This window comes from Phycodurus eques, chromosome 6, assembly GCF_024500275.1.
Source record: "Phycodurus eques isolate BA_2022a chromosome 6, UOR_Pequ_1.1, whole genome shotgun sequence".
Taxonomy (NCBI): Eukaryota; Metazoa; Chordata; class Actinopteri; order Syngnathiformes; family Syngnathidae; genus Phycodurus; species Phycodurus eques.
Genome location: NC_084530.1, coordinates 30,804,091 through 30,831,853, shown reverse-complemented (window position 1 = coordinate 30,831,853; position 27,763 = coordinate 30,804,091). Strand labels below are relative to the sequence as shown.

Here is a 27,763-nt window from a genome sequence, read left to right as displayed (position 1 = left end):
CACTGCATTTTATGTGGCCCACGAAAGCACATGATGTGTGTCAACTTCTGTACCAAAGTTTAAAATTGTCATATTTGATAAATAACAGCACTGAGCTATTACAAGCATTTTTTTTGTTAGCAAACCCATTTTTATAGTCACTTGAACAATACTGTAGTTGAACAAACTATTATCCTTGACTTCTCATTTCATAAGTAGTTATCCATGAATTAGTTGTGTATATGTAATAACATGATATGGTTCCACAGTCACAACAGCCCACTGTGGGAAACCGTAACCAACTAAAATGTGGCCTGTGACAAAAGTGTGCTCATTAAACAAAAATAGAATGAAAAGATACACAAAAAGGGCTTTGATTTTTCCAATTCTTCCATCTAATCCTGTTGTGCTATTTTGTTTAAAACATATTTCCTGCTAATAACAAATATGACAATGATATATATATATATATATATATATATATATATATAATTATTATTATTTTTTTTAAATATGTTAAATGAATATGGAACACAGTTAAGGTTAGCATGCTGGTGTTTTATTGGAGTTTGTCATGAAAATCGGCCGGCCCCCCTGTCCTGTGTCCCGCCAGGTATTTGGTCCTGTAGTACTCAGTGAAGACAAAGGGGGGCGCGCTACACTCAGCCGTCACACACACACAGAGCGGGCTGAACCGACAGAGCTTTGTGCCGAAAACTAAACCCAACCTGTATCAGACTAATGAATTAAATCGGCCCACTCGAAAGGTAAATATAAATACCTGCAAACGGATGCCCTGCACTTGAGCTCGCGCTGTTTGGAAACATCCGCGTGTATAGCATTCGTTCGGGAGCTTACAATCGTCCGTGGAAGCAAGTTAGTGGTGTGGTGTGGTGTGAGTGGCGAGCTCAGGGCAACGGTAGCAGCCCTTCGCATGTTAACTAGCGGCAGATGCGTCGAAGTGCAAAAAGACAGTCGTAAGTACATTTGCTTCCTTTTGAAACTTGTTAAAGTTGTTGCATTTGTTGGGAAGCTCGGGATGTGGCCGGCGGTGCTGATGTTTTATGCTCGGGCGATAGCATACTTTACTTGCGCTGTGGCTGTCTTGTCTGTGGAGGGAGATGTGACGGGCACCCGAATAGTTTGCGGCCTTGTAGCCGCTACTAGCACTTAGCTGCTAACCGTGTTTGCCTTCCCGCTAAATACTAGCCGCTAGCCGATGCTGTGTGCCCCACAACTCCCTCGCTAGCGAATCTGAGAACCCGTGTGACAGTGGCGAAACACGGGCGACCCGTGAACACCCAGTCCGAACGGATGTGACCTCCTTTGTAAATGCGCTGCTCTAATGAGCTACAAAATGCTTTCGCGTGTCTTTTACGGAAATCTGGGACTGAGATACATCTGGGGCATTAGCATGTAAGCTCATAATGTCCATGTATCTGGTTGAGTGTTGGCTTTGTCACTTAAAACCACTCGTCATCTCGCAACCTTAAATACCCACACGCCGTACGAGCAGTTTGTGTTGGGAATTGAACGATTAGAGAGAGAAGTAGTGCTCAAAAGGATTTTTTGGGGGGGGAAGTGTGGTAGCATGGCGGTGTTGAACTTTTGTTTTCCGGCCCATAGAGGCCAGTAGAAGACCGCTTGGATCGTCAGACGTCTACGAGCATGGAGTTCCCGCAACAGCAGAAACCGGCGGGCGACGGGAAGGTCTGCTATCCTCCTGGAGTCAAAGAGATTACGGACAAAATCAGCAACGATGAGGTGGTCAAACGGTTGAAGGTATGCAGATGGCTTTTCTTTCGCTTACTTCCACTTCGCCTTGCCTGTCCTCAGGCACCATGCCAAAACCCGCTCACTCACTGCTACAAGAGTGGAAACCTGTTTTCCCGTCAAGTCCTCCCAGGGCCATACTACATTTCGGAAAGATTGTGACAGCGATTTCGCAAATATTCTTTTTTAGATTTTTCGAATTGTGTGGCTGCCCAGCTTGCACCCATGTGCTGTCGGTTCCCCAACCCCGGTCGATCTACGTTCCTCCCCTCACGACCCACAGCTCGTGAGGGGAGGAACGTAGATCGACCGGTAAATCGAGAGCTTCGCCTTTCGGCTTAGCTCCTTCTTTACCACAACGGACCGATACAAAGTCCGCATCGCTGCGGACGCCGCACCGATCCGCCTGTCATTCTCCCGTTCCATTCTTCCCTCGCTCGTGAACAAGACCCCAAGATACTTGAACTCCTCCACTTGGGGCAGGATCTCATCCCCGATCTGGAGAGGGCACGCCACCCTTTTCCGACTGAGGACCATGGTCTCATATTAGGAGGTGCCGATTCTCGTCCCAGCCTCTTCATACTCGGCTGCGAACCGCTCCAGTGAGAGTTGGAGGTCACGGCTTGATGAAGCCAACAGAACCACATCATCTGCAAAAAGCAGAGATGCAATACTGAGGCCACCAAACCGGTCCCCCTCTACGCCTCGGCTGCACCTAGAAAAGTTATGAACAGAATCGGTGACAAAGAACAGCCTTGGCGGAGTCCAACCCTCACTGGGAACGAGTCAGAGTTACTGCCGGATATGCGGACCAAACTCCGACTCCAGTCGTACAGGGACCGAACAGCCCGTATCAGGGGGCTCGGTACCCCATACTCACGAAGCACCCTCCACAGGACCCCCCGAGTGACACGGTCAAACGCCTTCTCCAAGTCCACAAAACACACGTAGACTGGTTGGGCGAACTCCCATGCACCCTCGAGGACGCTGCAGAGGGTGTAGAGCTCGTCCACTGTTCCACGGCCAGGACGAAAACCGCACTGCTCCTCCTGAATCTGAGATTCGACTTCCCGACGCACCCTCCTCTCCAGCACCCCTGAAAAGACTTTACCAGGGAGACTGAGGAGTGTGATCCCCCTGTAGTTGGAACACACCCTCCGGTCCCCCTTCTTAAAAAGGGGGACCACCACCCCAGTCTGCCAATCCAGAGGCACTGTCTTCGATGTCCACGCGTTGCCTCAAAGAACCCACACTCTGCTTCCTCATGGGAAGGCGTGTCGATGGAATTGAGGAGGTCTTCGAAGTATTCTCCCAACGTCCCGAGTCGAGGTCAATCCATTTTCGAGTAATTGGTGGATAACTAATTGCCCTGGGAACACCCCTTTTCATTGCCAAAATCGATATGCTGCCATCTCTTGGCGTGACATCAACAGAACTGATGACGCATAGCAGGTGTGGGCCAAGGAATGTAAGCAAAGCAAAGCAAATTTATTTATATAGCGCATTTCGTACACAAGGTAACTCGATGTGCTTTACATGATTAAAAGCATTTAAAACAAAGAAAAAAACTGATTTTAACATTTAAAACAAAGAGAGAGAAAAATAAATAAAATAAAAATACAATTAAAACGACATACAGTGAAAGAAATATAATTTAAAAGTGGAAATGCTCTAAAAAGCATGGTGGGGAAAAGAAGAGTTTTTAACCTGGACTTAAAAACATGCACACTTGGGGCTGACGTCACTTCTGTTGGCAACTTCTTCCATTTGTATGCAGCATAATATCTAAATGCTGCTTCACCATGTTTGCTTTGGACTCTGTACTCCACTGTTAAACCTGAGTCTGTCGATCTCAGAGCCCTACTGGGTTTATATTCCACTAGCATTTCATTAATGTATTCAGGACTTAAACCGTTTAGTGATTTATAGACCAGTACCAGAACTTTAAAATCTATTCTAAAGCTGACTTGAAGCCAGTGTAAAGACTTTAGAATTGGAGTAATATGCTCTGACCTCTTTGTTCTGGTCAGAATTCGAGCCGCAGCATTCTGAATGAGCTGCAGCTGTTTAATGCTCTTTTTAGGGAGTCCAGTTAGAAGACCATTACAAAAGTCAAGTCTACTTCAGCACTTCCAATGGGACCTGAACCATTTAAGGACTGTTCCATTTAGTCCTACCCAGGTTTCCAACCTTTTCAGCAGTATATTATGATCTACCGTATCAAAAGCCGCACTGAGGTCCAACAGGACCATAATTGACACCTTTCCCGAGGAAGTATTCAACCTTCTATCATGTAGCACTTTGATAAGAGCAGATTCTGTACTGTGATGAATTCGGAACCCTGATTGAAATTTGTCAAAAAGTCCATTTAAGTTCAAGAAATTGCTGAGTTGATTAAAAATAACTTTCTCAACAATCTTGGCTATGAACGGGAGATTTGAGATGGGTCTGTAGCTTGCTAACATGGAAGCGTCCAGCGCTCTATTTTTTAGCAGAGGCTTAAGGGCAGCTATGTTATGAGCTTTAGGAAACTCGCTTGACGGAAGTGAGCAATTGATTAATTGCTGCAAATCAGCTAGCACAGACTTTGCAATATCTTTGAAAAAGTCAGATGGTATTGAGTCAAGACATCTCGTTGATGGTTTCAGCTGCTGAACTGTGTTTTTTGGTATTAATCGTATGTAATTCTGACATGGTAACAGAGTTTTTCCCGGGTGGCTTCAGATGTAATATCATTTTATAATTTTGCTGATTTGTGCTGATATTTAACCTGATTGTATTTTTTTCACTAAAATAACAAGCAAATTCATTGCATTTGTCTGCTGTTCGGAGTTCTGGAGCTATCTGATTCCGGGGGGGTGGGGTGGGGTGGGGGGTTGTGAGCTTGTCAACCACAGCAAACAGAGTGCGAGTGTTGTTGAAGTTCTTTCTGATGATTTCAGAAAAGTGTTGTCTAGCCCTGACGAACGCTTGGTTAAAATTACAAAGACTTTGTCTGTAAAGGTCAAAGTCAATTTGGAGTTTAGTTTTTCTCCACTTACGTTCTGCGTTACTACACTTTGATTTAATACTCCTAACCATCATTGTGGTCCTCCACGGTGTTCTAGGTCCGCCTCAAGATTGTCTTAGTTTTAATAGGAGCGACAGCATTCATGGCATTTGAGATTTTACAGATGAAATTATCCAAAAGTTCATCAACTGTCTCAGCATTGACAGTTTGTGGCACAGCAACGGTCTCCATAAACTTAGTGGCGGTGCTCTCATTTATGTACCTTTTCTTAATAGACATGGAGGTTGTCTGAACTTTTGGAAGAATCTGTAATTCAAATAATGCACAAAAATGATCAGAAATACCCATATACGTAATGTCAATTGATAGAATTTCAACATCTTTATAGATGACCAGGTCTAAGATGTGACCTTGAGTGTGGGTTGGACTCTTAATATGTTGAGAGAGGTCAAATGTGTCTAATAGAGCAGCGATTTCTTTAGATTTTTTTTCCATGTTATTGTCAACATGAATTTTAAAGTCTCCCGTTATGACAAAATAGTGCAAATAACTGACAAAATAGTGCAAATAACTGACAGCAGTTCTGAGAAGTCCTCCATAATTTTCTGTTGTATCTTGGAGGCCGATAAATTATTAAAACAATAACCTTTGGGTCACCTTTAACTAAAAAACAAGAGATATTCAAAAGAGCTAAAATCACCCAGTATAATTTCTTTACACTGAAATAATGACTTAAAAAAAAAAAACGCAAAACCATGGCCTTTTTCTCCTCTTCCACACTTTTTCATAAAATAAAAATTTGCTGGTGTTGCCTCATTTAAAATGACATTACAGCTCCTTTCTGTTAACCACATTTCATTTAGTAACAAAAAGTCCAGCTCATAGGTTGTAATGATGTCATTAATCAACATTGATTTATTACCCAGTGACCTGATATTGAAAAGAGCTAGTCTCGCAGAGATAACTGGAGATAATGGTTTGATGCATTCACATTTTATCCTCACAAAGTTTGTAGTTCTACTTTGTTTGTGCCATATTTCGTTGGCCAACTTTCTGTCCCTTGTAATTACAGGGTTAAAAAAATGCCTGATCTCCGTAGGGGTCTGACTTATTCTGGAAAAGACCCCACAGATCAGATCAGTCAGATTCACAGATAAGGTTCTTCATGGGTGGAGGAGTGGCCCTCCGCATCTTAGTGGATGGTGGTTTCAGGCGAGGGGGGGATGGGAGGAAGATCTTGGCGTGGTGTGCGTTGGATTCCAATATTGACAATCGTCTTCATCCTGTCCGTCACACCAAGCAGAGAATTTAGGCTAGTAGAGAGTGAGTTTTGCGTTGGGCTTTGCGCCATTGGGGCAGGGAGGGGTGTGGGAGATTCAACGTGCTGGCTCATCTCATTTGTCATTCGCTCCTCAGATTGTTTGGATGACCCTGATGAATCCATCTGCGCCCCGTGTCGCCTTATCTCCTGTTCCTCCAATTGTTTGGGAACAAGTACATCACCAAGGCCAGTGTTTTCTTTTTGGGCCGTTGAATGACGTACACAGTAAAAAGTGTTTGCAGCCAATAACGTAACCCTTTGTCTATTTAGACAGAAACAGTCTACCTTGTAAAGATGTCTGCGCTCCCCAAAAATGCAGAAATTGTCACTGAAACTCCCGGATAGTGCCGTACACACTTTTTTGAGCCACATATTTCATTGACTGAACCAACCCTCAAAACGCTTATTGGCGGTTCATCTCCATTTATTCTAGAATGTTTCGGGTTAAAAAAAAATCCAGTGCAGTTATAATGGACACCAATTATCCACAGATTTTTGCTACTCGCAGTTCGGCCCGGTCCCTACCCCCCGTGGATAGCGGTGGTCCACTGTATACTATAAATTGACAGTAATTGCTCATTTTATATATCGTCGCTGTAGAGCAAAATCCTTGCACCTCCAAAATGCCAACTTTTCATGAAATGGGGGGGAAAAAAAACAAAAAACATGATGGTTGGGTTTCCAAACAAAGCTTTGTTGAAGTTGGTATTATACTTTATATTGCTATCATATATCACTGCACACTCACATCAACCAACAGATCCTCAAAATTATGTTCAGTTGCTAATTTAGTGTGTATAAAAAAAATAAAAAAAAAACGCTGTCATTAATTAAAATGGTAGAATACAGCGCTGGGCGCCAGCCATCCTCGTCTCAAGCGTCGCTCAGGCCAAGAGGCTGACTGTAAAAAAAAAAAAGCCTTTAACTTCACAACAGCAAATGCCAGTGTTATCTCATCTTCCCAAACACTTTTTCAAGGGTCTTCAGGGCTCGAAGTTAACTTTTTAGGGCGTAGCAAACTTGCCCTGTTCGGTAAAGTGCACTCAAGCGTTTGCTATATCTCACGGTTCTGTTTTATCAAATACCGGCCAGTTCACCGCTGTGTCCGGCCAATGTGACGAAATTTCACCATATTGTTTCAAAAAGAGGGGAAAAAAGTTGCTTGGGGGCTTGCTATTTCATTATGCCTTATCCAGTTCAGTCGGTCAGCAATGTTATTTGTTTGTTTGCAAAATAGATTGCTGAGTTTTAATTGACTTTTGAGATCTGTTTAATAGATGTGTTTTTGTGGGTTTTTTTTAAACCAAGGTTGAAAACAGAGTTGGCAAAGGCGAATTAATTCAGACATTTTTGATGATGGCATGTCAAAATCTCTTTAATTCTCTTTATATTTACTTTAATTTAGACTGCGTCTGCCATTACAAGGTTGATTGAAATAAAAACAAAATAAATACTGAAGCCATAATTTATTAACAGTTAAGATTATGGAGTGTTGTGTAATTAAACAGTATGTATAATTATTTTTATCCTATTATATAATGTACTGCAATAACTGTCCGGTGGTAATGTTCTTGACATAATTTTGGAAAATATGTAAATTCAGACATGTTTGGACAAATTGTTGTGGAAGTGAATTGAGGTTGGCAGCTCGTATGTTCTTTATCCTATGGGAAGTACGATTATATTACTGCTGTACTGAGAATTGGGAAGAGGAGTTGTGGCTCCGGTACAGTCCATACTTATGGTTGTCTTATCCTGCCCCCAGATAGCCAAGGTAAGCACACCAGAATGAGCGGCACAATTGAAGGAGAAAGTGTGGCAGCAAATATGTGATTATTTTGAATTGTATTTAGTTATGTTAATACCGTATGTCTTTATAAAGTGCAATATTATAGAGTGATTTTAAAAAGATTTGAACACATTTTTTGGGGGGGTAGGCTTGAATGGCTTCATGACATTTTCAGTCATTTCAATTGCGAAAGAAGAGTTAATGAGATAAGTTGGTTAGGATTTCCTCTTGAAGGACAAAATGTATTCATTTTCCCATCCCTTAATGGATTGCCTTCACTTCATTTAGATTTTTCTCTTCTGACTTTTTTCCTTAAACTCATCTTCTCTTAAGAAATGACATTTTGTAAAGACAGAAGAACACACTGCTCAACACTTCCATTCTATTTAGCGACTGAATGTCATCTATGCACGTCACAAAATCAACATGCATTGTGGGGGTTTGTCAACTTCTGGGGCAGCATGCATTATAGAGTGCAGTTTTCAGTTGTTTTTGCAGGTAGATGTATTTGTCTAATTTACAGACCATCGTTGTGAACAAACACGAGAGCATCCTTTTCTCTTCTCAGTATTGCAATCTAGCGCAGCCATGTGAAAATGTTGACTATATATCTGAGAGAGTGCTGTATAATTTGCATAATACAGCCATCCATTGCCCACATAATTCCTCAGTGTTGGCAGCAGGCAGCTTGTGACTGCTTGTGCTAAAATGCATGCAAGTGGTGCTGTGCACTCTGTTTGCCCATCCCCCACGCCCTCAAATGCCTTGTTGTGTGTCTGCCTCATTTCTCTCTCATACTAAACAGTACTTAACCGCTGCCGGGTCAGCGTTACATTCGACTTTTGTATTCTGAGCTCTCACAGCTGGTGTGTCTTGGGACAGGAATGATTTGAAATGATTCGTAAATGCCAAATGATTACAAACTGATTAGTGTTCAACAACTATTATCCAAGCTCCTTGTATAAAGCAGCCTTGTTTCGAATGGCTTTGTGTACCCTATGTGAATTTGTGTTTGTTTGCGTGATGCGTTATTGCTCATCCAACATTTCTCCATTCACTGCCACTGCATGTTTAGCACCCGGTGAAGTCATCGTTGGCTGCAGCATGACGATTATGGATGCTTTTTACGTGTCGCTTGGACCATATGGAGTATAGGATCAATAGCAAACAAAAATAGGCCAGTATCTTATCAGACACTTGCCACTTGATCACTGACTTTCTAGCAAAGGGTTAGGTTCACTTGGTTCACCTGGCCCCTCAGAGAGAACTGATCAACACGGGACTTTGCTCTGTTCAAAATATGCGTTTACAAAGCTCTTTGGCTTTGGGTCTTAAAATAATTAAATGCGTGGCGACATAAGCGCCAGGTTCTGGGACACCGGCAATTTCTTTCAACACGATGAATGGGTCATGGGCTGTGAGCTTAACTCTGCACTGTACACAAGGTTCGAGAATGCAACCGAAATGGTCTCACATGCGACCTTTTCATAGCAGTACAAATGTGCGAGTGCTTATGTTTTAGTGCTCCCTTGAACAGAGGCGCTTTCAAACACAATGACTAACAGTGTTCGAACTCTTCCATAGTTTCCGTATTTTGCGTATACACAGACCGCTTTGGACTTGCACGTGGTTCAGTTCCATTGATTCATACATTTTAGGGTTTAGGTCGACATGCATTCCACACATGCGCAATGGCCCACGCATCCCCGTCGATAAACACGCTCGCTGTATGCTTGCACATTTATAGTCATTTATCGTACAAATGGTGACGCAGTGAAATCGAGAAGAAACAGCGCTCCTGTTTGTTGTAATGTTGGATCTGCGCTTACAAGCGTTCCTCAAAGCAAGTTCTCCATTGTTGCGCTTGTTCGTGATCATTACGACCATACTTAGCATTTTGTTGTAATTTTGGGCAAATCTTGTCATGATAATGGAGGACCAAGAGTGCCAAAATTAAATGAACAAATGTGCCGAAGTATTTCAGGATTTCAGTATTTACATTTTATTGTAGTAATTAACATTTTATGTTTTTAAATATTTCATTATTTCAATGTTTATTTCATTGTCAATATTTGTTTAAATCTTATTAACATTGAAAAATATTGACCCAAAAATTTTATTTCAATATTTTTGTGATGTTGCCACTCCTGTTCCCCTGCGCATCATGAAATAATTTTATCTTGCCCATCAAACTCAGTGGGTGGGCACTGAGTGGTACAAGCGGTTATTCAGCTCCAATCAAATTGCTTGTTCTTGCATAAGTTAACCACAGACATTTTAATAAGTCTTTGACTAAACGGTGAATACTTAGGCCAGTATGTTTCATGCGTGAGTTAATAACAGACATTTTAGATCTAGCAGAAAATATTTGTCTAATTAGCTTCCGATCGAGAAAGTCTGTCAGAACACCCTGCTAACAGTCAAGCATGGTGGCGGATCCATAATGCTGTGGGGAGAGCTGCGCGATTATGGCTAAAATAATAATCAGTTATTTTGATCAATATTGTAATCATGATTTTTTAATCTCATGTTAGGGGAAGAATCTTTTTATTTTTTATTGTACTACTTTTTAACAAACAATATGTAAGAGTTTTCAGTTCAAAATGAATCTTTAAATAAGAACAAATGATAGATGATGAGCCAAAAAATTCTACTTGAGCAAGGGCTAACTGAATAAATGTGCTATTACAAAGTGCAATCATGAATTGGAACTTAATGGAAGCAAATACAGTTAATGCATAGAAGGCAATATTTAGGCTGGAAGCACCGACCTTTCATTTGAAAATCCCCGTCGTTAATATAGTGAATTTCAACGACCGTGTGCAACCAACTATTAAGGAGGGGTGCCATTAATGCGGCAGTGGCTGTGTTCTGTTTTTATCTTTTGAAATTACAATCTCAGTTGGGAAGAAAAAAAAACATTTTCATCCTCTAGTTAAAAAAAATCCTGATGATAGAAGTGTAGTTTATTACCATTTACTTCTGAAGATATTATCTGGGTTATGCAAAACAAAGGAAGGGGTGCTTATAATGGTGAGCACGGCTGTACACCTCCACCCCAAAAAAAGAAAATAACGCCTTACCCCTAATTGAGTCATGGTACGCTGTAGTTTAAGCAAAAAAAATAAATAAAATAAATCCCACCTCAAAAGAAAAAGGGGAGAAAAAAACACCACATTTTCTCGCTATTGTTCTCCGCGACACAGATGGTGGTGAAAACCTACATGGACATGGATCAAGATTCTGAAGAGGAGAAGCAGCAGTATCTTGGCCTAGCACTCCACCTTGCCTCAGAGTTCTTCCTCAGGAACCCCAATAAAGATGTGCGGCTGCTCGTGGCCTGCTGTCTAGCTGACATCTTCAGGATCTATGCCCCCGAGGCCCCTTACACCTCGCATGAAAAACTCAAGGCAAGGATCCCACATTTGAGACCGGTTATAGTATTGCACAGCGAAGATCATTGGTGAATTTTGGCTTCACGAGGAATTTGTGATTTGTGCTTCGCTCTGCAGGATATCTTCCTTTTCATCACTAGACAGTTGAAGGGACTGGAAGACACCAAGAGCCCTCAGTTTAACAGATACTTTTATCTTCTGGAGGTGATTTATTGAAAACCGGTACAGGCTAAAATACACAAATGTTTCATATGGGCATTTATTGATGACTTGTGTGTTCTTGTAGAATTTGGCGTGGGTTAAATCATATAACATATGCTTTGAACTCGAGGACTGCAATGAGATCTTCACCCAGCTTTTCAAAACACTCTTCTCTGTGATCAAGTAAGATCTCTGTTGTTTTTTGTTTTTGTATTTTTTTTTGCATTCAGGGTGCATTTTCAGCACAGGAACATGCCATGCATTTTGGCACATTAATTTGTCTTTGATTATAATGTTTTTATGATCAAGAGAAACCAAAATTGAAATCAAGATTAAATTTCGCCCAGACATACAAGGTGCCATTACAAAACTTAAAAAAAAAAAAAAAAAGTGTGCTGCACTGAAATCACAGTTGTGGTATATCTATGGTTTAAACTATGAATATAGGCAATTCTAATCACTTTTAAACGAGTGTCAATTATTTGTGGAAATTCACTAGTTGCGGTTGGGCTCTGCCCCTATTCCCTGCCAAAAGCCGGGACACATCGTAGTCATTCAATTTATGTTAAACCTCTGAGTAACTTCCAAAATGGTTTATTTATGGTCCCCTCAACTGTGCCTGTGTTCCTCTCTCCTCCCCGCAGTAACAGCCACAATCAGAAAGTGCAGATGCACATGATGGACCTGATGTGTTCCATCATCTTGGAGGGGGATGGAGTCACGCAGGAACTGTTGGATAGCATCCTCATTAACCTCATTCCAGCACACAAGGTGAGAGCTATTACATTTGAAATTATTGTGAAGATTTATTTCAATGTCTTCATTTATCTAACGAGTAGAAGCAAAAGGCAAAGTTGTTTTAATTCTCACCAGTATGCAACGTTTTTGTCCAGAATCTGAACAAACAAGCGTACGATCTTGCGAGGACTATCCTGAAGAGAACAGTCCAGACGATAGAAACATGCATTGCAAATGTATGTGGCTACGGGTACACTATACTTAATGTCTATTTATTTTGACTGTTACCCTTGTGGTATTGATTAGTTTCCTCTGCTCTTTCGAAATGAATATTTTATGGCATATTAATCTACTATGTTGTTTTTTTAATTTTTCTTCAGTTCTTTAATCAGGTTTTAGTGATGGGCAAATCCTCTGTCAGTGACCTGTCGGAGCACGTTTTTGACCTCATCCAAGAACTCTTTGCCATCGATCCTTTGTTACTTACCTCTGTTATGCCACAGCTGGAATTCAAACTTAAGGTTAATGCCGTGCACGCCCACACACACACACAACCTCCTGCAACCAAGTTCACATGATTTCTTGAAAGAATAATGACATTCAGATATGACAATCATTCAGAATTTTTAAATTACTTGTCTAGTAAAATGCTGTTTTATATGGATACAGTATAGATTAAGTATGGATATATATCACCCAACATACATCTTTTTGTTATTTGCAGAGCAATGACGGGGAAGAGCGTTTGGCTGTTGTACGCTTACTAGCAAAGTTGTTTGGGGCCAAAGACTCTGAGCTGGCCTCACATAACCGACCTCTGTGGCAGTGCTTCTTAGGAAGGTGAGTTGCAAGGACCTGATGCAGACATGAGTCGTACCACTGAACTGCTTCTACTCGACAGTGTAAATACAGTATTGGAATTTAATGTATTTGAAACATTCTAATTTCGGTGCACTGGAATACACAGGTGGAGTATGTATTTTTTTAAATGCCCATTGTAGCCTCTCCTCTTTTTTCTTTTTCTTTTCTTTCTTTATTCCCTCAAGGTCTCAAATGCTTGTACGGTGTCTGCATAAGAGGCTCTGCATCATGCTGGGTAGCATAGCAAGCAATCAGCAAAGTATATCTATCTGTTAATGTTTATTCTTTATTAATATACTCTTGCGGGCATCACAATGACTGTGGTTTTTGCCACATTTTGCTGTGATGCCAGGAGTTGTTGCAAGTACTGTTCTGAAAAAATGACCACCGTATTGGAAGAGATGCCAAGTCAAATATTTCACCATTTACATTGTGCTTTGTTTCTGTTTCATTTAGTTCTGAGTGTCTTGTGTTTTCCATCTAGGTTCAATGACATCCATGTTCCGGTGAGGTTAGAGTGTGTGAAGTTTGCCAGCCACTGTCTCATGAACCACCCAGACCTGGCGAGAGACCTTACAGGTTTGCACATGCTTTGATGTTGTTTTTACGTACACAGTGGCTTACTTTGGTTTACTTCTCCGTCCAATTCAAACTACTTCTCATATCTATTCGCCAAACTCCTGACTCAAGAGTTTTTGAAAGTGCGTTCCCATGACCCTGAGGAAGCCATTCGTCATGATGTCATAGTCACCATCATCAACGCTGGGAAGAAGGATCTTAATTTGGTCAATGACCAGCTATTGGGCTTTGTAAGAGAGAGGACGCTGGACAAGCGGGTGAGATAAATGTGGTGTAACGTGTCGGTTGCAAGCATGTACAATATAATGTTACAAGGCAAGGTCGCATTATTCCTGAATTACCTTTCTCCCATTTATACTCCCACACCACACGTGAACATGAAACGGAGTATATTGATCACGTGTCACGTGTATGTTCCTGCCAGTGGCGAGTGCGCAAAGAGGCGATGATGGGCCTGGCTCAGCTTTATAAAAAATACTGTTTGCACCACGAGGCGGGGAAGGAGTCTGCCCTGATGATCAGCTGGATCAAAGACAAGCTGCTGCACATCTACTACCAGAACAGCATCGATGACAAGTAAGAAGGCACATTTTCAAACGAAATGAAAGCGTGTGTAATGTACCGTTATGTAGGGTGACTTGATAGTGAGTGATGAGGAAGATTGGACTTCCTTTAAAATGGACATCAAAATCTTGGTTTGAGTTACTTGGTAAAGAAATGTAACACGAATCTCCAGTTAATCCACTGAAGTGCTTAATCTGTGCTCTGCAGGTTATTAGTGGAAAAGATCTTTGCCCAGTTCATGGTCCCCCACAGCCTTGAAACAGAAGAAAAGATGAAGTGTCTCTACTACCTGTATGCTTGCCTGGACACCAATGCCGTCAAGTCAGTAATTGGAGCTGGAAAGATACTCTTTATTGCACATTATTATTACACATGAGACAACCTAACTATGAGCAAATGTAAATGACTAAGCAAAGGCTGTAACTGTCTAACATTGTGGCTCACTTGATCCTCGTTGTTCATTGCTCCTAGGGCTTTGAATGAGATGTGGAAGTGTCAGAATATGCTGAGAGGCCTGGTTAAAGAGCTGCTTGACCTTCACAAACTGCCGGTGGTATGTTGACTTAAAAGATCCTCTTCTTGCTTCGAACTTGGATGTAGATGTCATAACATACTGTATGTGACCATATTTGCCTCCCTCCTTTAGTCTGAGGCCAATAACACTGCCATGTTTGGAAAGCTGATGAATATTGCAAGTCAGTCACCCGTTTACTTAACAGCTTTAGCTTTCTTTTAAGTCACTAATTCCAAATAAAATCAACACTACTTTTATTCTGTGTATTTTCAGAGAACTTGCCAGATGCAGGAAAAGCTCAAGATTTCATGAAGAAGTTCAACCAGGTTCTTGGGGAAGATGAGAAGCTCAGAGCCCAACTCGAGATGCTCATCAGTCCGACTTGCTCCTGCAAACAAGCCGAGATCTGCGTGGTGAGAGAACATTAAATGCTGCATCTTACACATACGTTACTGCTTGGTGGTCGACTGCAAAGGTGCATGGTGAGCTCATCAAAACGGGAGTGTACTAATTGGAAGCTTAAAAAAATAGGTAACGCCTAATCAATACACAAGAGCTTAATGTTTCCCTTCTCGTTTATGTATGTCACTAGTATAAATAGTGTCATATAAACAGTCAAACCAGGAGAAAACAGGTTGTCTCATATGTATTGAAAAATATCTTCTCCTTAATCTAGAAGCTGGTAAATGTACACAATTGGAAAACACTATTACAATTTGTTGTCTCTGCAGAGGGAGATCACTCGGAAGTTAACGTTTCCCAAACAACCGACCAACCCTTTCTTGGAGATGGTCAAGTTCCTGCTTGAACGCATCGCCCCTGTCCACATCGACTCTGAAGCCATCAGGTGTGAAAAGTTCCCATTATTTAATAAAACAGTCAATTGAGTGTCATCTCCTGTGGAAATTCTCTGGGGTGCGCAAACAGAAATGCACTGTAAGTAGCACAGTTGTTGAACCCCTGTGACTTGGATTTAACAGCTGCATGCTCATGTTTACCATTGTGTAACACCATCGACCGGCTTTTCTCATTCAGTGAGACACCGTGAGGTTGTGAGGTGTAACTGCAGTATCAGCTTGGTTTGAAGTGTAACCCTTTCTGCACCATTTGGGCAGACAACACTGTGGATAACGTGATTATCTTTTAATATTACTTCATGATTATTGTTTTTAGTCTGAAGAATAAAAAACAGACTTTAAACTTTTGATAACCAGGGCAGATGGAAAAGGGTGACATGCTGTGGCGACAAGCCCAAAAGAGGAAGAAGATAACCAAGACTGTTTGTGTATTATATTTTAGTGCTTTGGTAAAGCTGCTCAACAAGTCAATTGAAGGCACAGCAGATGACGATGAGGAGGGTGTTACCCCTGATACAGCCATCCGCTCAGGCTTGGAACTACTCAAGGTACATGATACCAGAAAGTCATCCCATTTCATTTTTTGTGTGTTTGCGGCGTTTTCCCAACTGTTATGTAACCATTCGCATTTACTCTGTTTAGGTTCTGTCGTTCACCCACCCCACAGCATTCCACTCATCAGAGACCTACGAGTCTCTTCTCCAGTGTCTGAAAATGGAGGATGACAAGGTGGCAGAGGCAGCGATCCAGATATTCAGAAATACCGGACAGAAAATTGAGACAGAACTACCGCAGATAAGATCGTACGTGTCACTTGACATAACCAACGTGTACCAATGTTAAATTATCTCCTTAACCTATAATTGATCCTATTCATCCACCAGGACTCTAATTCCCATTCTACATCAGAAAGCTAAGAGGGGGACACCTCACCAGGCCAAACAGGCCGTGCACTGTATACACGCCATCTTCAACAACAAGGAAGTGCAGTTGGCTCAGATTTTTGAGGTAGAGGGAAACCATCCATGTTTTAGATGCACCTTCCTGGACAAAAAACATCTTGATGTATTATGTGTTCTCCATACTTGCAGCCTCTATCACGGAGTCTAAACGCAGACATTCCTGAGCAGCTCATCACACCCCTCGTGTCACTGGGCCACATCTCCATGCTGGCACCAGATCAGTTTGCCTCGCCAATGAAGTCCATAGTGGCTAACTTCATCGTCAAAGACCTGCTAATGAATGACAGGGTGTGTGCAAATGTACTCCCATCTTTCAATGGTTGATTAGGGATAATTGATTTAAAGAGGAGGTAGTATTACCGTTAAAAAAATAGTTTGTGTCTATATTGTGCTTCTACGTGTCTAGTCGGTGGGAAACAAGAATGGTAAGCTGTGGACCACTGATGAAGAAGTTTCACCTGAAGTTCTGGCTAAGGTGGGACAGACACACACACACACACACACACACACACACACACCTATACCTTAAAGGATTTGTCAGCTAACATCTTGGGCAAGTTCTACCTCATGCATAAGAGACTCCACTCAGTACGATGGAGTGCAGTTGTACGCCACTACACTACTTCGACAGTGGAAGTCAAAAGGCATAAAATATCTTTATCATGTCTGTCTCATATTAGATCATTTTGGGTTGTGTTCCTAACGAATGGGATTTGTTTTGTAATTGCTCTACATTAATTTCTGACTTCATTGAATAAATGAGACCTTTTAGGTCAAAGTGGCATGTATTGCGCAAATAGAAAGGCACATTAAACCAATGCATGTGCCCCACTATTCATCTAATTATTCATCTTCAGGTCCAGGCAATCAAGCTGCTGGTGCGTTGGTTACTAGGAATGAAGAACAACCAATCCAAGTCAGCAAATTCCACATTACGCTTGCTGTCAGCCATGCTAGTTAGTGAGGGAGACCTCACAGAGCAAAAAAAAATCAGGTAATTGAGGTAGAAAACAACTGTTAGCAGTAGTAGATAAGCATGACTTATGACAAAATTTGATTTATGGCAGATTACTGCAGTCTGCTGTTTTCATGCAATGTTGAAACAAGTTTTCTCAAGATCTAAAAAAAAAAAAAAAACAACAACTACTCTAGCGTATGTTTAAAGTAATTAACAGCTTGATTTTGTCTTACCATTTCTTTCTCCCTGCAGTAAATCAGACATGTCTCGCCTAAGGCTGGCCGCAGGTGGTGCCATTATGAAGCTGGCCCAGGAGCCCTGTTACCATGAAATCATCACACCTGAACAGTTCCAGCTGTGTGGCCTCGTTATCAATGTCAGTCTCTCCGAATTGGTCTGAAAATGATCTTTGTTCATCTATCTATGCCAGCGCCATATTGTGACAAACAATTAAATGCTCCTCCACTAGAAGGAAGAAAATTATAATTAACCTGTGTATTCACCTGCTGTCAAATTTCACACTAAGAACATTTGTCATAGTCCTGAAGCTAGCGGAGATTTATATCACATCTTGAGTACAAAAGGTTTGGTGCTGTTTTTTTGTCAGTTGGAGTGATGGTGACTGCAAAATAGCCATTCTTAGTTTATTTTCTGGTGCATTTACAACAGGGGGCGCTGCCTGATTTGTACATTTTAAGTACAGTAATCAAACCAAATCAACTTTTCAGAACTATTCTTCACACCTTACTGAACTAGGGTAGGTCATTCTTAAGTGTGAAAACACATTTAAGAACAACCAAAAGAGGACTCTAATTTGCAAATTTAAAGTACGCACAATGTGCCTTTTTGTGCCCAAATTAGGTATCAGTAATTCTTAAGTGGAATTTGTTTGTACAAAACGCACTTGAGAAGGAGTGAAAGGTCTGTGGTAGTTGAGTTCAGTGGCCCTTAATTGAAAAAAGTACAGTAGCCATCGTCTAATCATCATCATCATCATCATCCGAACTGCGGTTGTTTTCATCTGAAGACGCGATGCCCGTGTCATCTTTGCCATCCCGGTCGAGGACTTCCATGTCATTTTCTTCTAAGACGAGGATTTCTGGGACTTGCAGCCCTTCAAACCAACTTGGTTTGTAATGACCGTCTTCCAATTGCCAGCCTTTCACCTCAGTCGGCTGCCGCTCACTGTCAGTGTTGTGGGCAGCAAAGGATGCACATTTTATGTGAGCCAAAACAAGAGCTCAAGAATATAGCAAATTATGTGAATCGTTGCTTCACACATGACATGTCTTGCCTGGATGCTGTGTAGTCTTCAATTAAGTGCCACTGTATTGGGATTTTCCTCAACTCAATTTTAAATTTGCCAATTACAGAGTCCTCTTTAGGTTCTTAAATGTGTTTTGCGCCAAGATTCACATTTAAGAATTGCGCATCCAAGTTGAGTAAGGTATAAAGAATATTTCTGCAAAGTTTCATTGATGTACTCTGTGTGATATAAATCTAATTGCACCGCCGCCACCTTCTTAATTTACCATTTAAAATGCATTCACTGCTATTGATGGCTGTTGAATTGAAATATCCATGTCAGCATGGAGTACTTCCAGTGATTATGAATCCTGAAACTGGGGTCAATATGCCCGAACACAACTCAAAATGTAATTTTAATCGATTTTTGGGGGTAAATCTGGCAGCACCCCATTTGTAAATGCACTAGCAAAAAAGAGTGGCTATTTTGAGGTCACCGTCACTCCAACTAACTAGACTTTACACCGATCTGATCGGTGTTATCGGTATCGGCCGATAATTAGCATTTTATGCTGATTGGGTAACCGGCTTCCATGTCATAAGTCGCCGATCCGATCCATGACGTCATCGATCGGCTCCGCACAAGACCTTTAACTCCGCGTCTTTGTCACGTATGAATACAAAAGCTTGTTTATTTTTAGCCCTGTTACGTGTCTTGTTGTGCAGTACTGTAACTACCTGACGGCCAATCACATTTTTCTCAATCTTTTTTGGTGAAAAAACACGTCATCGGTGTGGGACTATTTTGCGGTCTCAGACAAACAACACGAAAGTTATTTGCTGTCTGTGCACAACTGAAGTACGTCGTGGGGAACGTCGTCTAAACGCTTCAGCACGACAAATTTGATCAAGCAACTGAAGAATGTACACGAGGAGCATGTCGGGGGCGGGGGGTCAAACGGACTCGAACTCTGGACAACAGCCGTCCAGCACGCCCGCAACCCTTGTGAGGATAAGCTAGCTGTATAGAAAATGGATGAATACAGTATACAGTACACAAGTATATACAATAAATGAACAAGTCATGTAAATAGACTCATTGCTCCATCTGGTGATCGGTTATCGTTTTTTTAAACTTGGTGATCGGCCCCAAAAATCCTGACCGTGTAAAGCCTACAACTAACCAAAAATAACACCAAACCTTTTATACTCAAAATATGATTTAAGTCCCCGCTACCTCCCGCATTATCAGTAACTGGAGACCAGATCATTATTATAACCAATTTTTATTTATTTATTTTTTTAATTTCATAGTTTTTTGTACACTTTAATTTGGTGGTGTGCCATTAGATTTACCTAATGTAAAATATGTCCTTTGGCTTCAAGGTTAGGAAACAATGTTATTAGGTACACTTGCTAAATGTCATGTTTGAATACGAGCCGTATCAAAATTATAATATACTGCTTGTCAATAATTGACACCATTCAAGAGGTATTTTGAACAGTATGTTCATATTTGCAGCAGTGTAGAACTGAACTGCATCAGAATTGCCGTTTGTAATATTCTAACTGCCATGTACTTACATAAGGTAACCAAATATCTTTTGTGATACAGTTTTCACCAGCACTAAAAACGACTGTCCCCATAACAAACATTTTTTGGGGTATTAATTCCTCTTTGGCAATGTCAATCAAAACTGAGCCTTACTTGTAACGGCATTGATTTTGGTACAGCTCTGAAAAGTGACTTTCCCTTCGTTCCCTTCTGTATGCAGGACGAGTGCTACCAAGTGCGTCAGATCTTTGCTCAGAAGTTGCACTTGGCTCTCGCTAAACTGTCCCTGCCACTGGAGTACCTGGCTGTCTTCGCCCTGTGTGCCAAGGACCCGGTGAAGGAGCGCCGTGCCCACGCCCGACAGTGCCTACTCAAGAACATCTCAGTGCGCAGAGAGTACATCAAGCAGAACTCAATCGCTCAGGGTAAACGTGGTCACGTGTCAAAAACATGGTCTGAAAGATGACTTGGATCAATAATCTGATCTCTTCCTTCTCACAGAAAAAATGGTCTCCTTCCTCCCGGAGTATGTTGTTCCTTTCATGATCCACCTGCTGACTCATGACCCGGACTTCACGAAACCGCAGGAGTACGACCAGCTCAAAGACATTAAAGAGTGAGTGGCGGCTAATGTATTTTTATATCGTTGGTTTACAAGTGACTGCTACTGCAGCCTTGTTTTTGTTTGTTTGTTGCACTCAGGTGTCTGTGGTTCATGCTGGAGGTGCTGATGACCAAGAATGAGAATAACAGTCATGCCTTCCTGAGGAAGATGGTGGAGAACATCAAACGGACCAAAGATGCACAATGTCCTGAAGACACGAAAGCCAATGAGGTACACACAGCAACAAATGTGAATGGATCAACTCTAAAGAAGTTATTTTGTAGTCTGCCCTCATGGTATGTTGTTGCATTTTCAGAAGCTGTATATCGTGTGTGACGTGGCGCTCTTCGTCATCGCTAACAAGAGCACCGCATGTCACCTGGACTGCCCAAGCGAGCCCGATATATGCCCCAAATTCTTCCTAGCACTAGATAAGGCAATAAAACACACGTCATTTCTACACCTTTGAATATCATCATGTTGATTTTGGTGTGACCAGGCTTCACATTTCATTGTCATGCTCAAAAACGGTGCACACTGTCGTTTACTCTTTGACTCACTAATGCAGAAAGACCGTTTAAAAATAAACTCTCGAACCTCATTTTATACGGTTTTCTTTTTCCTTTTTTTTTTTTTCCAGCAGGACTTCAAAAATGACAAAGACTATCTGGCAGCAGACATGCGACAAATGCTGCTCACCGGAAAGGTAAACGTTGCAAAACATTGCTTCAGCTATGTAAAAAAAGTTCAAATGGGATGTCCACTGCTACAATGGGCCATATAAAAGGCTAATGTATCACACACAATTAAATCGAGGCAACTGGACCCTTTCTAGAATTCAAAATTTAAGGTGTGGAGTCCTCCCATTTAGTCTTTGTCTCTGGAGGGTGTTCACGTGACGGTTGTTGGTGCCACGTGTGGCCATGGAATGACCGTTCTGCATGACAACCAGTTGTTCACCTGCCAGGTGGCTCAATGGCTTATTAGTGGGCACTTTACGAGACACTCTTTTGGAGAGCGATGTCAGGACAGTGTTTTGTATGTAGTGAAGCAGACGATAAGAGGAGATTTCTAATTTGACATAGATGGATATCGTTGTCGTCAAAAGACTCACTTCTTTTAAAGATGCTAATGAACTGGTGTTCCTGGACCTGAAGAAGGTGCGCCTCCTATATTGTGTTGTGCATTTGTGTAGGGGTTGTTTGCTCACTCCATTTTAGAGGTTCCCTGAACTTCTCACGACGCTGCACTGCATAAACAACATTGCTGAGTCTTCGTCCAGGGTTTTTCTTTTTTCAGGTGAACCGGCTTTTGTCCGATGTCTGTTGCTGGGTTTGAAGTGTATCGGTATGTTATGTTTGCAGAAAACCCTTCTGAGTTTCTCTGACAAACCAGCCAACTTGGGGATCACCACATTCCGCTTCCCGTTTTTGTCCTCCGGATTGGGCGTAGTGGCCCAGTGAGGATACCTATAGTTAGTAGACCAAAAAGATTTTGCAAATTTCCAACCTGGACGACTGAGAATGTACACAGACGTACCACAGTACAGAATTTAAAGTCTGCGTTTTCCTATTGTCTCTAAGTTGCAACCTACTTGCATAGAAGTTAAGAACAATTTTTAAAAAAATGTATTCTTCTAAAACATCTTCAAAGTGCCTTTCAGAGCACCTAAGTAGGAAAAGGAGGATGAACATGACAACTGCATGTGCAAGCATGAATATAGTAAAGTGAAAGCAGAGTGACGTGTGCATTACCGGGTCCTTGGTTTCAATCCCGTACCAATATGGTCTAACGCTAACCTCCGCTAACGCCATATGTAAACTCACAATTACAGAAAATATTTACAACAAACCCCCGCTATATCGGAGTTGACGCTTCACGGTTCCCGCTATTTTGTGGTTGTTTATTTATTACCAGGTAAGGCAATTGATAATACTGTAGTCTCTCTGGGATCCAAACACATTATTTTTTGTAATCATTTAATTTTGATATTATGCATATTTTTTTTATGCTGTTTGTACAATATTATTTTTATCCATTGCTCTTGGTTTCTCTCTCGATATAATTTGTTTAAATGTTTGTATTGTAAGTGTTTAAAGACTTTTTTAAAAAAAAACACACACACTAAGTACAGCGCTAACCGAACTCTTCTGTGACTACATTTTTTTCCGCCGCTGCTCATTCATTGCATGCTGTTTGTAAGCGTCATATGTTGATGCGTCTAGAACCCACTTTTGGGTCCCGCCCCACAAGTTGAGAATCGCTGCTGTCGATGATGTACAGGAAGACCTTTTTTAAAAAATGTTTAATATAATTTTCACAAGGTGCAAACCTTTGAACCTTTCATTGTGAAGTTATACCTCATTTGGGTGTTGGATGTCATCTGTTTTTCTGAACAAGCTTAACCTCCAAAGTATGTTAACTGTAGCCGACTTTGTTTTCTGCAGCCTAAATCCGCTCCGGTGTTGGTGACTGTCAACAAAACGCTAACTGTACCGGGCAGGAAGATCTTTAAGACTCAGGCAGTCTCAGATACAAGTAATGCCAGCACCAACTCCTCGCCGCTAAGCTCCTCCACTGTCAACAAGAACAGGTACACACTCCCAACTATCGTGTTCCCCCGCTATATTGCGGTTCTCGTGACATCAGGGGCTTTTTTTGTACAGAACGTATCTACTTGTCTATCATGTAAATCCCCGCCATATTGTTAAGTCTGCAATTTATGGGGATTGTTTTTCTGGGTTTTTACATTACGTACTTTAATGGCCTTGCTTGTGGAAAAGCAGAGCCACAGTCACCGATACTCTTTTCAGCCACGTCGGCAGAACAGTAAACACAAACACTGCACACACTCCCACTTAGCGCTTGACCACAGCTCGTACATTCGCCGAGGTCACACGCCACCCCAGTAGACGCCGCCTCTTGAAAGGCACAGACGGTGGATATGAATTTGGGGTTAATCAGACACACTTTCAATGGTGGCAGGTGTATGCTGACTCATTTAGGAGTTTGAATGTGATCGGTTCATTCTCACAGCCACATCTCCAGTTATGAGGGTGTGCATACTTGTGCAACCACATTATGTTGCTTATTTTTACTTGTCCTCTCAAAGTTTTCTCCCACCCCCAATTGAGCTTTACAAGATATAGATCAAATTAAAGGTGGAAAAAAATTGTGAAATGATTTACCTTGGTCCCATTTTTCTCAGCACAAAAACCTGGCAGTTGAACAGGGGGTGTGTTGGTTTTTTATATCCACTATCTCAGACACAGACGCTAGCTACAATGTATACAATATTTTCTATACTTTGTTCAAATACATTTATAATGTTTAAAAACTCAGTTTTAAATGTGTTGAAAGCGTGTGGGAGTGGTCAAAAGTATAGATGGGCGAGTACCGATAATGGCCCTATTTCAGCGTATCTGTACTCACGAAGGCAAAACAAATCTGACATTGAGTAAGTCCTCCTCGCCACTATTTGACGCTACACATTGGCCAATCATCCTGTGAGTCGGACAGAAAGAGAGAGCGGAAAAAGCTCTTTCTTCACAGTTATGTCATTGTGTTAATTGAAATTTTATGTATTAAAAGTACTAGTGGTATCTGTTCTCGTCATCAGTATCAGTGAGTGCTCGAGTGAATACTCACACTGGTATCGGTTGTCTGAAAGAAAGTGGCATCGAACACCCCTTGGTGAAACTATAGGGGGGAAAAACAATATACTTGTGATGAACAGCGGTTCACTGTAGTCCAACATAAACGCACGCCGGCAAAAAAGCTGTGCGCGTTTCATCTGTGCTTTTTAACTTGCAGTAAAACCATCACAGCCACAGAGTCCGCAGAGAGCCGAACGCAAGAAAATAACGAGAATCCGGTCATCAAGAAGGAAGACGTCAAGAAGGTACGCTCAGCTGGAGGGATCCGTTGTCGTCAAGATCAGCGCATACTGCCTATTCACACAGCTTGCTTCCGCCGCTTCAGGTGGAGCCGAGTAAGAACGTGAGCGCCGACGCCGGAACGGAAGCGCAGCCCGTAAAACGGCGCGGCCGGCCACCCAAAACGGGCACGGGCGCTTCTCCCGCGGCGGCCAGCAAAGAGACGGCGTCGACGGGCGGCGGAGCCGGAAGAGGCAGGAAGAGAGGAGCGGAGCCCAACTCCAACCCGTCGGCGGAGCCCGTCAAGATGTCAAAGCAGCAGAACGACGAGGGGACAAATCGACAGATTGACCTGCAGAGGTAAGCGACAAGCCGACGTTGTACGTTCATGTACAATGGTTAACTGGACTGACATTTTCAATGGCAAGTCAAGTTTATGGGTATAGTCCTTCATCACAAAAGCGTCTCAAAGGGCTTCAAAGGCCCACAGTTGACAAAGATGGAGGCATGGAAGTGGCATATTGTCCATGTCTGATGAAAATATGGCCAGGAGGAATGAACTCAGTTAACCTGTTTGCCACCAGAAATGTCAATCTATCTTTTTAAAGTCTTGCAAGATGGTCTGGTGGTTAGCAAGGTTATTATAGTACAATACTACAATTGGGAAACAAAAAAAAGATGACTGTTTTGTCTGTTCATGAAATTAATTCAAACAAACTACAATTATTATAATTACAATTTGTTTTGGTCTATTTCCTACATGGGCTTTTTGGGTTGTTTTGAAAGCTGTTTATTTTGGCTCTGCTGGTTTTCTATTTGATTTATGGATTGTTGTTAATCTGTCCTTATTCTACCCCTATTGCAATTAGTATTTATTTTTTTGGGCAAAAGTTGGAAAGACGAGCAATTTAAACAGGACAACACATCTAATATTACATAGATTAAAGTTTGATTCTGCAATAAAATGGAATTTCCAAATAGTGTTTGAATAACTGTTGAGTGCAAATGTAGGATATTGTTTTTTGTAAAAATACATTTGTGTACCTTGCAATAAATGCCTAACCTAACGAAAATAACCACTAGATTTCCTGGTTTTCTCTGCAGATGAGTAATATTGATCGCAGCTATTATTGATGCAAATTAGGTCAACTATACACGGTTATTGGCGCAACCAGATTTTGAGTTTCATGTTCTTGTTGACGGGGATCCAAGTTAAAAGCGGGAAGGACTTCAGCCTGACGGGCATGGATAAAGAACATGTTCAAAGTCAAAGTTGTCATGCAGCGATTGTGTCAGTGTATCGTGCGGTCGCCGTTCCAACAGGACGACTGACATTTCTTCTTCTGCTTGTTTCATTCCAGGTAAAGAGTGGAGCCGCCATAGAATTATTCACAGCCTCCCGCGCCGTCGTACACGTTCCTCTTGCTGACGTCCTCCTGGACACTTACGGACCTCTTCCTAAATCCATCACACAGATCTCCATTTTCCCGGCACGTGGACTATCATGACATCCTAGAAGGTTTCTAAACTCTCTGTAGTTATCATTTGAAGCTCATTGTATGTAGGTCTTAAACTTATATTTTTTTGTGTGTGTTTGTCACGCTATGCTTCTTTTGTGGAGACATTTTTAAGAAAAGAAAAAAAATCATGGACATTTTACAGAAATTTTAATCCGGTATGACTATTGCTTATTAAATTCCCTGGTAAAAATCCTCCTATGCGACTCCTGGCCTCTTCCTCAATATTTGATATACAGTGGTACCTTGACTTAAGACTCACCTAACTTTCGAGTTTTTCCAGACATGATGTTGTCACTCGGATGATTTTTCGCTGGATAGCGGCAGCAAACTCGACTGCATTGAAATGCAGCAGTTTGGCAGATGCTTGATGCTAACACACAATGTAAAAAGCCCTCGACGGGCTAACGAATAGCATCTATGTGGCGGTGTTACGCTTTAGCCAACGGATATTTTGACAAATAGGTGCGACATTACACAAAGGCATATATTCAAATGACCTTTATTTAACCAGATTAACATCCTTGAGATTAAAACCTATTATACAAGAGCGACGTGGCCAAGACAGCAAAAAACATTTACAGCAGGTTCAGATTACAGGCAAGTTATCAGAGTTGCAACATCTGAATGAGCCGTTTTTATCTTTTAGAATAGTTTTAAATTATTTTAGCGTAATTAGTGCTGGTAATTTGAGGTCTTTTTTGTTTTTTGTATTTTTTTATATCTTGTTTAAGGCTGAAGGACCGGCATAGATAAATGCCCCTTTCCCTAGGTCAGTTCACACTCTAGGGATCGAAGGGCATGCTGGTACTGCTTAATGCAAAAAAATACACTTCATAGTGTACCAATCGAGTTTGCTCCGCAGGGTGTCCGGCCGGGCTCTCCCTTCGATAACAGGTGAGAAGCTCGGTCATCCGGGAGGGGCTCAGAGTCGAGCCGCTGCTCCTCCGAGTACGAGAGGAGCCAGATGAGGCGGCTGGGGCTTCTGATTCGGATGCCTCCCGGACGGTGAGGTGTTCCGGGCACGTCCAACCGGGAGGAGACCCCGGGGACGACCCAGGACACGCTGGAGCGACTACGTCCTTCGGCTGTCCTGGGAACGCCTCGGGATCCCCCCGGAAGAGGTGGACGAAGTGGCTGGGGAGAGGGAGGTCTTGGCGTCCCTGCTAAAGCTACTGCCCCCGCGACCCGACCCGGATAAGCAGTAGAATATGGATGGATGGATTGATATTATTGTAAATGACTTGTCAGTTTTAACTTGAGCAAATAATACATAAAGAGAACTTGTGGAGAGGAGCCAGATGAGGTGGCTCGGGCATCTGGTTAGGATGGCCCCGGACGCCTCCCCGGTGAGGTGTTCCGGGCACGACCCAGGTCACGCTGGCAAGGCTACGTCTCCCGGCTGCCCCGGGAACGCCACCTGTGGGCTTCCCCGCTTAAGTTGCTGCCCCCGTAACTCGGCCGAG

General features: G+C 42.0%; 1 protein-coding gene across 3 annotated transcripts; it reads left to right on the top strand.

The window, feature by feature from the left end:
- Positions 1-638: 638 nt before the first annotated feature.
- pds5a (PDS5 cohesin associated factor A) lies at positions 639-26,496 on the top strand. Of its 3 annotated transcripts, none has more exons than XM_061679167.1 (33): positions 639-746; positions 1,606-1,761; positions 11,079-11,282; positions 11,385-11,471; positions 11,554-11,651; positions 12,113-12,239; positions 12,362-12,442; positions 12,587-12,727; positions 12,931-13,046; positions 13,552-13,646; positions 13,758-13,903; positions 14,071-14,222; positions 14,418-14,531; positions 14,682-14,763; positions 14,857-14,905; positions 14,998-15,137; positions 15,456-15,571; positions 16,024-16,129; positions 16,224-16,384; positions 16,466-16,589; positions 16,673-16,831; positions 16,950-17,018; positions 17,401-17,537; positions 17,754-17,877; positions 20,522-20,726; positions 20,803-20,917; positions 21,004-21,136; positions 21,222-21,341; positions 21,549-21,611; positions 23,353-23,498; positions 24,719-24,806; positions 24,887-25,140; positions 26,142-26,496. In XM_061679167.1, the coding sequence occupies exons 2-33, from the start codon at positions 1,648-1,650 to the stop codon at positions 26,143-26,145; spliced, it is 3,870 nt and encodes a 1,289-aa protein (XP_061535151.1). In that variant the 5' UTR covers positions 639-746; positions 1,606-1,647; the 3' UTR covers positions 26,146-26,496. The 3 variants fall into 3 exon arrangements, with proteins under 3 accessions (XP_061535151.1, XP_061535148.1, XP_061535149.1); XM_061679164.1 differs by having other exon boundaries at positions 21,546-21,611; XM_061679165.1 differs by having other exon boundaries at positions 639-956; positions 21,546-21,611.
- The last annotated feature ends 1,267 nt before the right edge of the window (positions 26,497-27,763 follow it).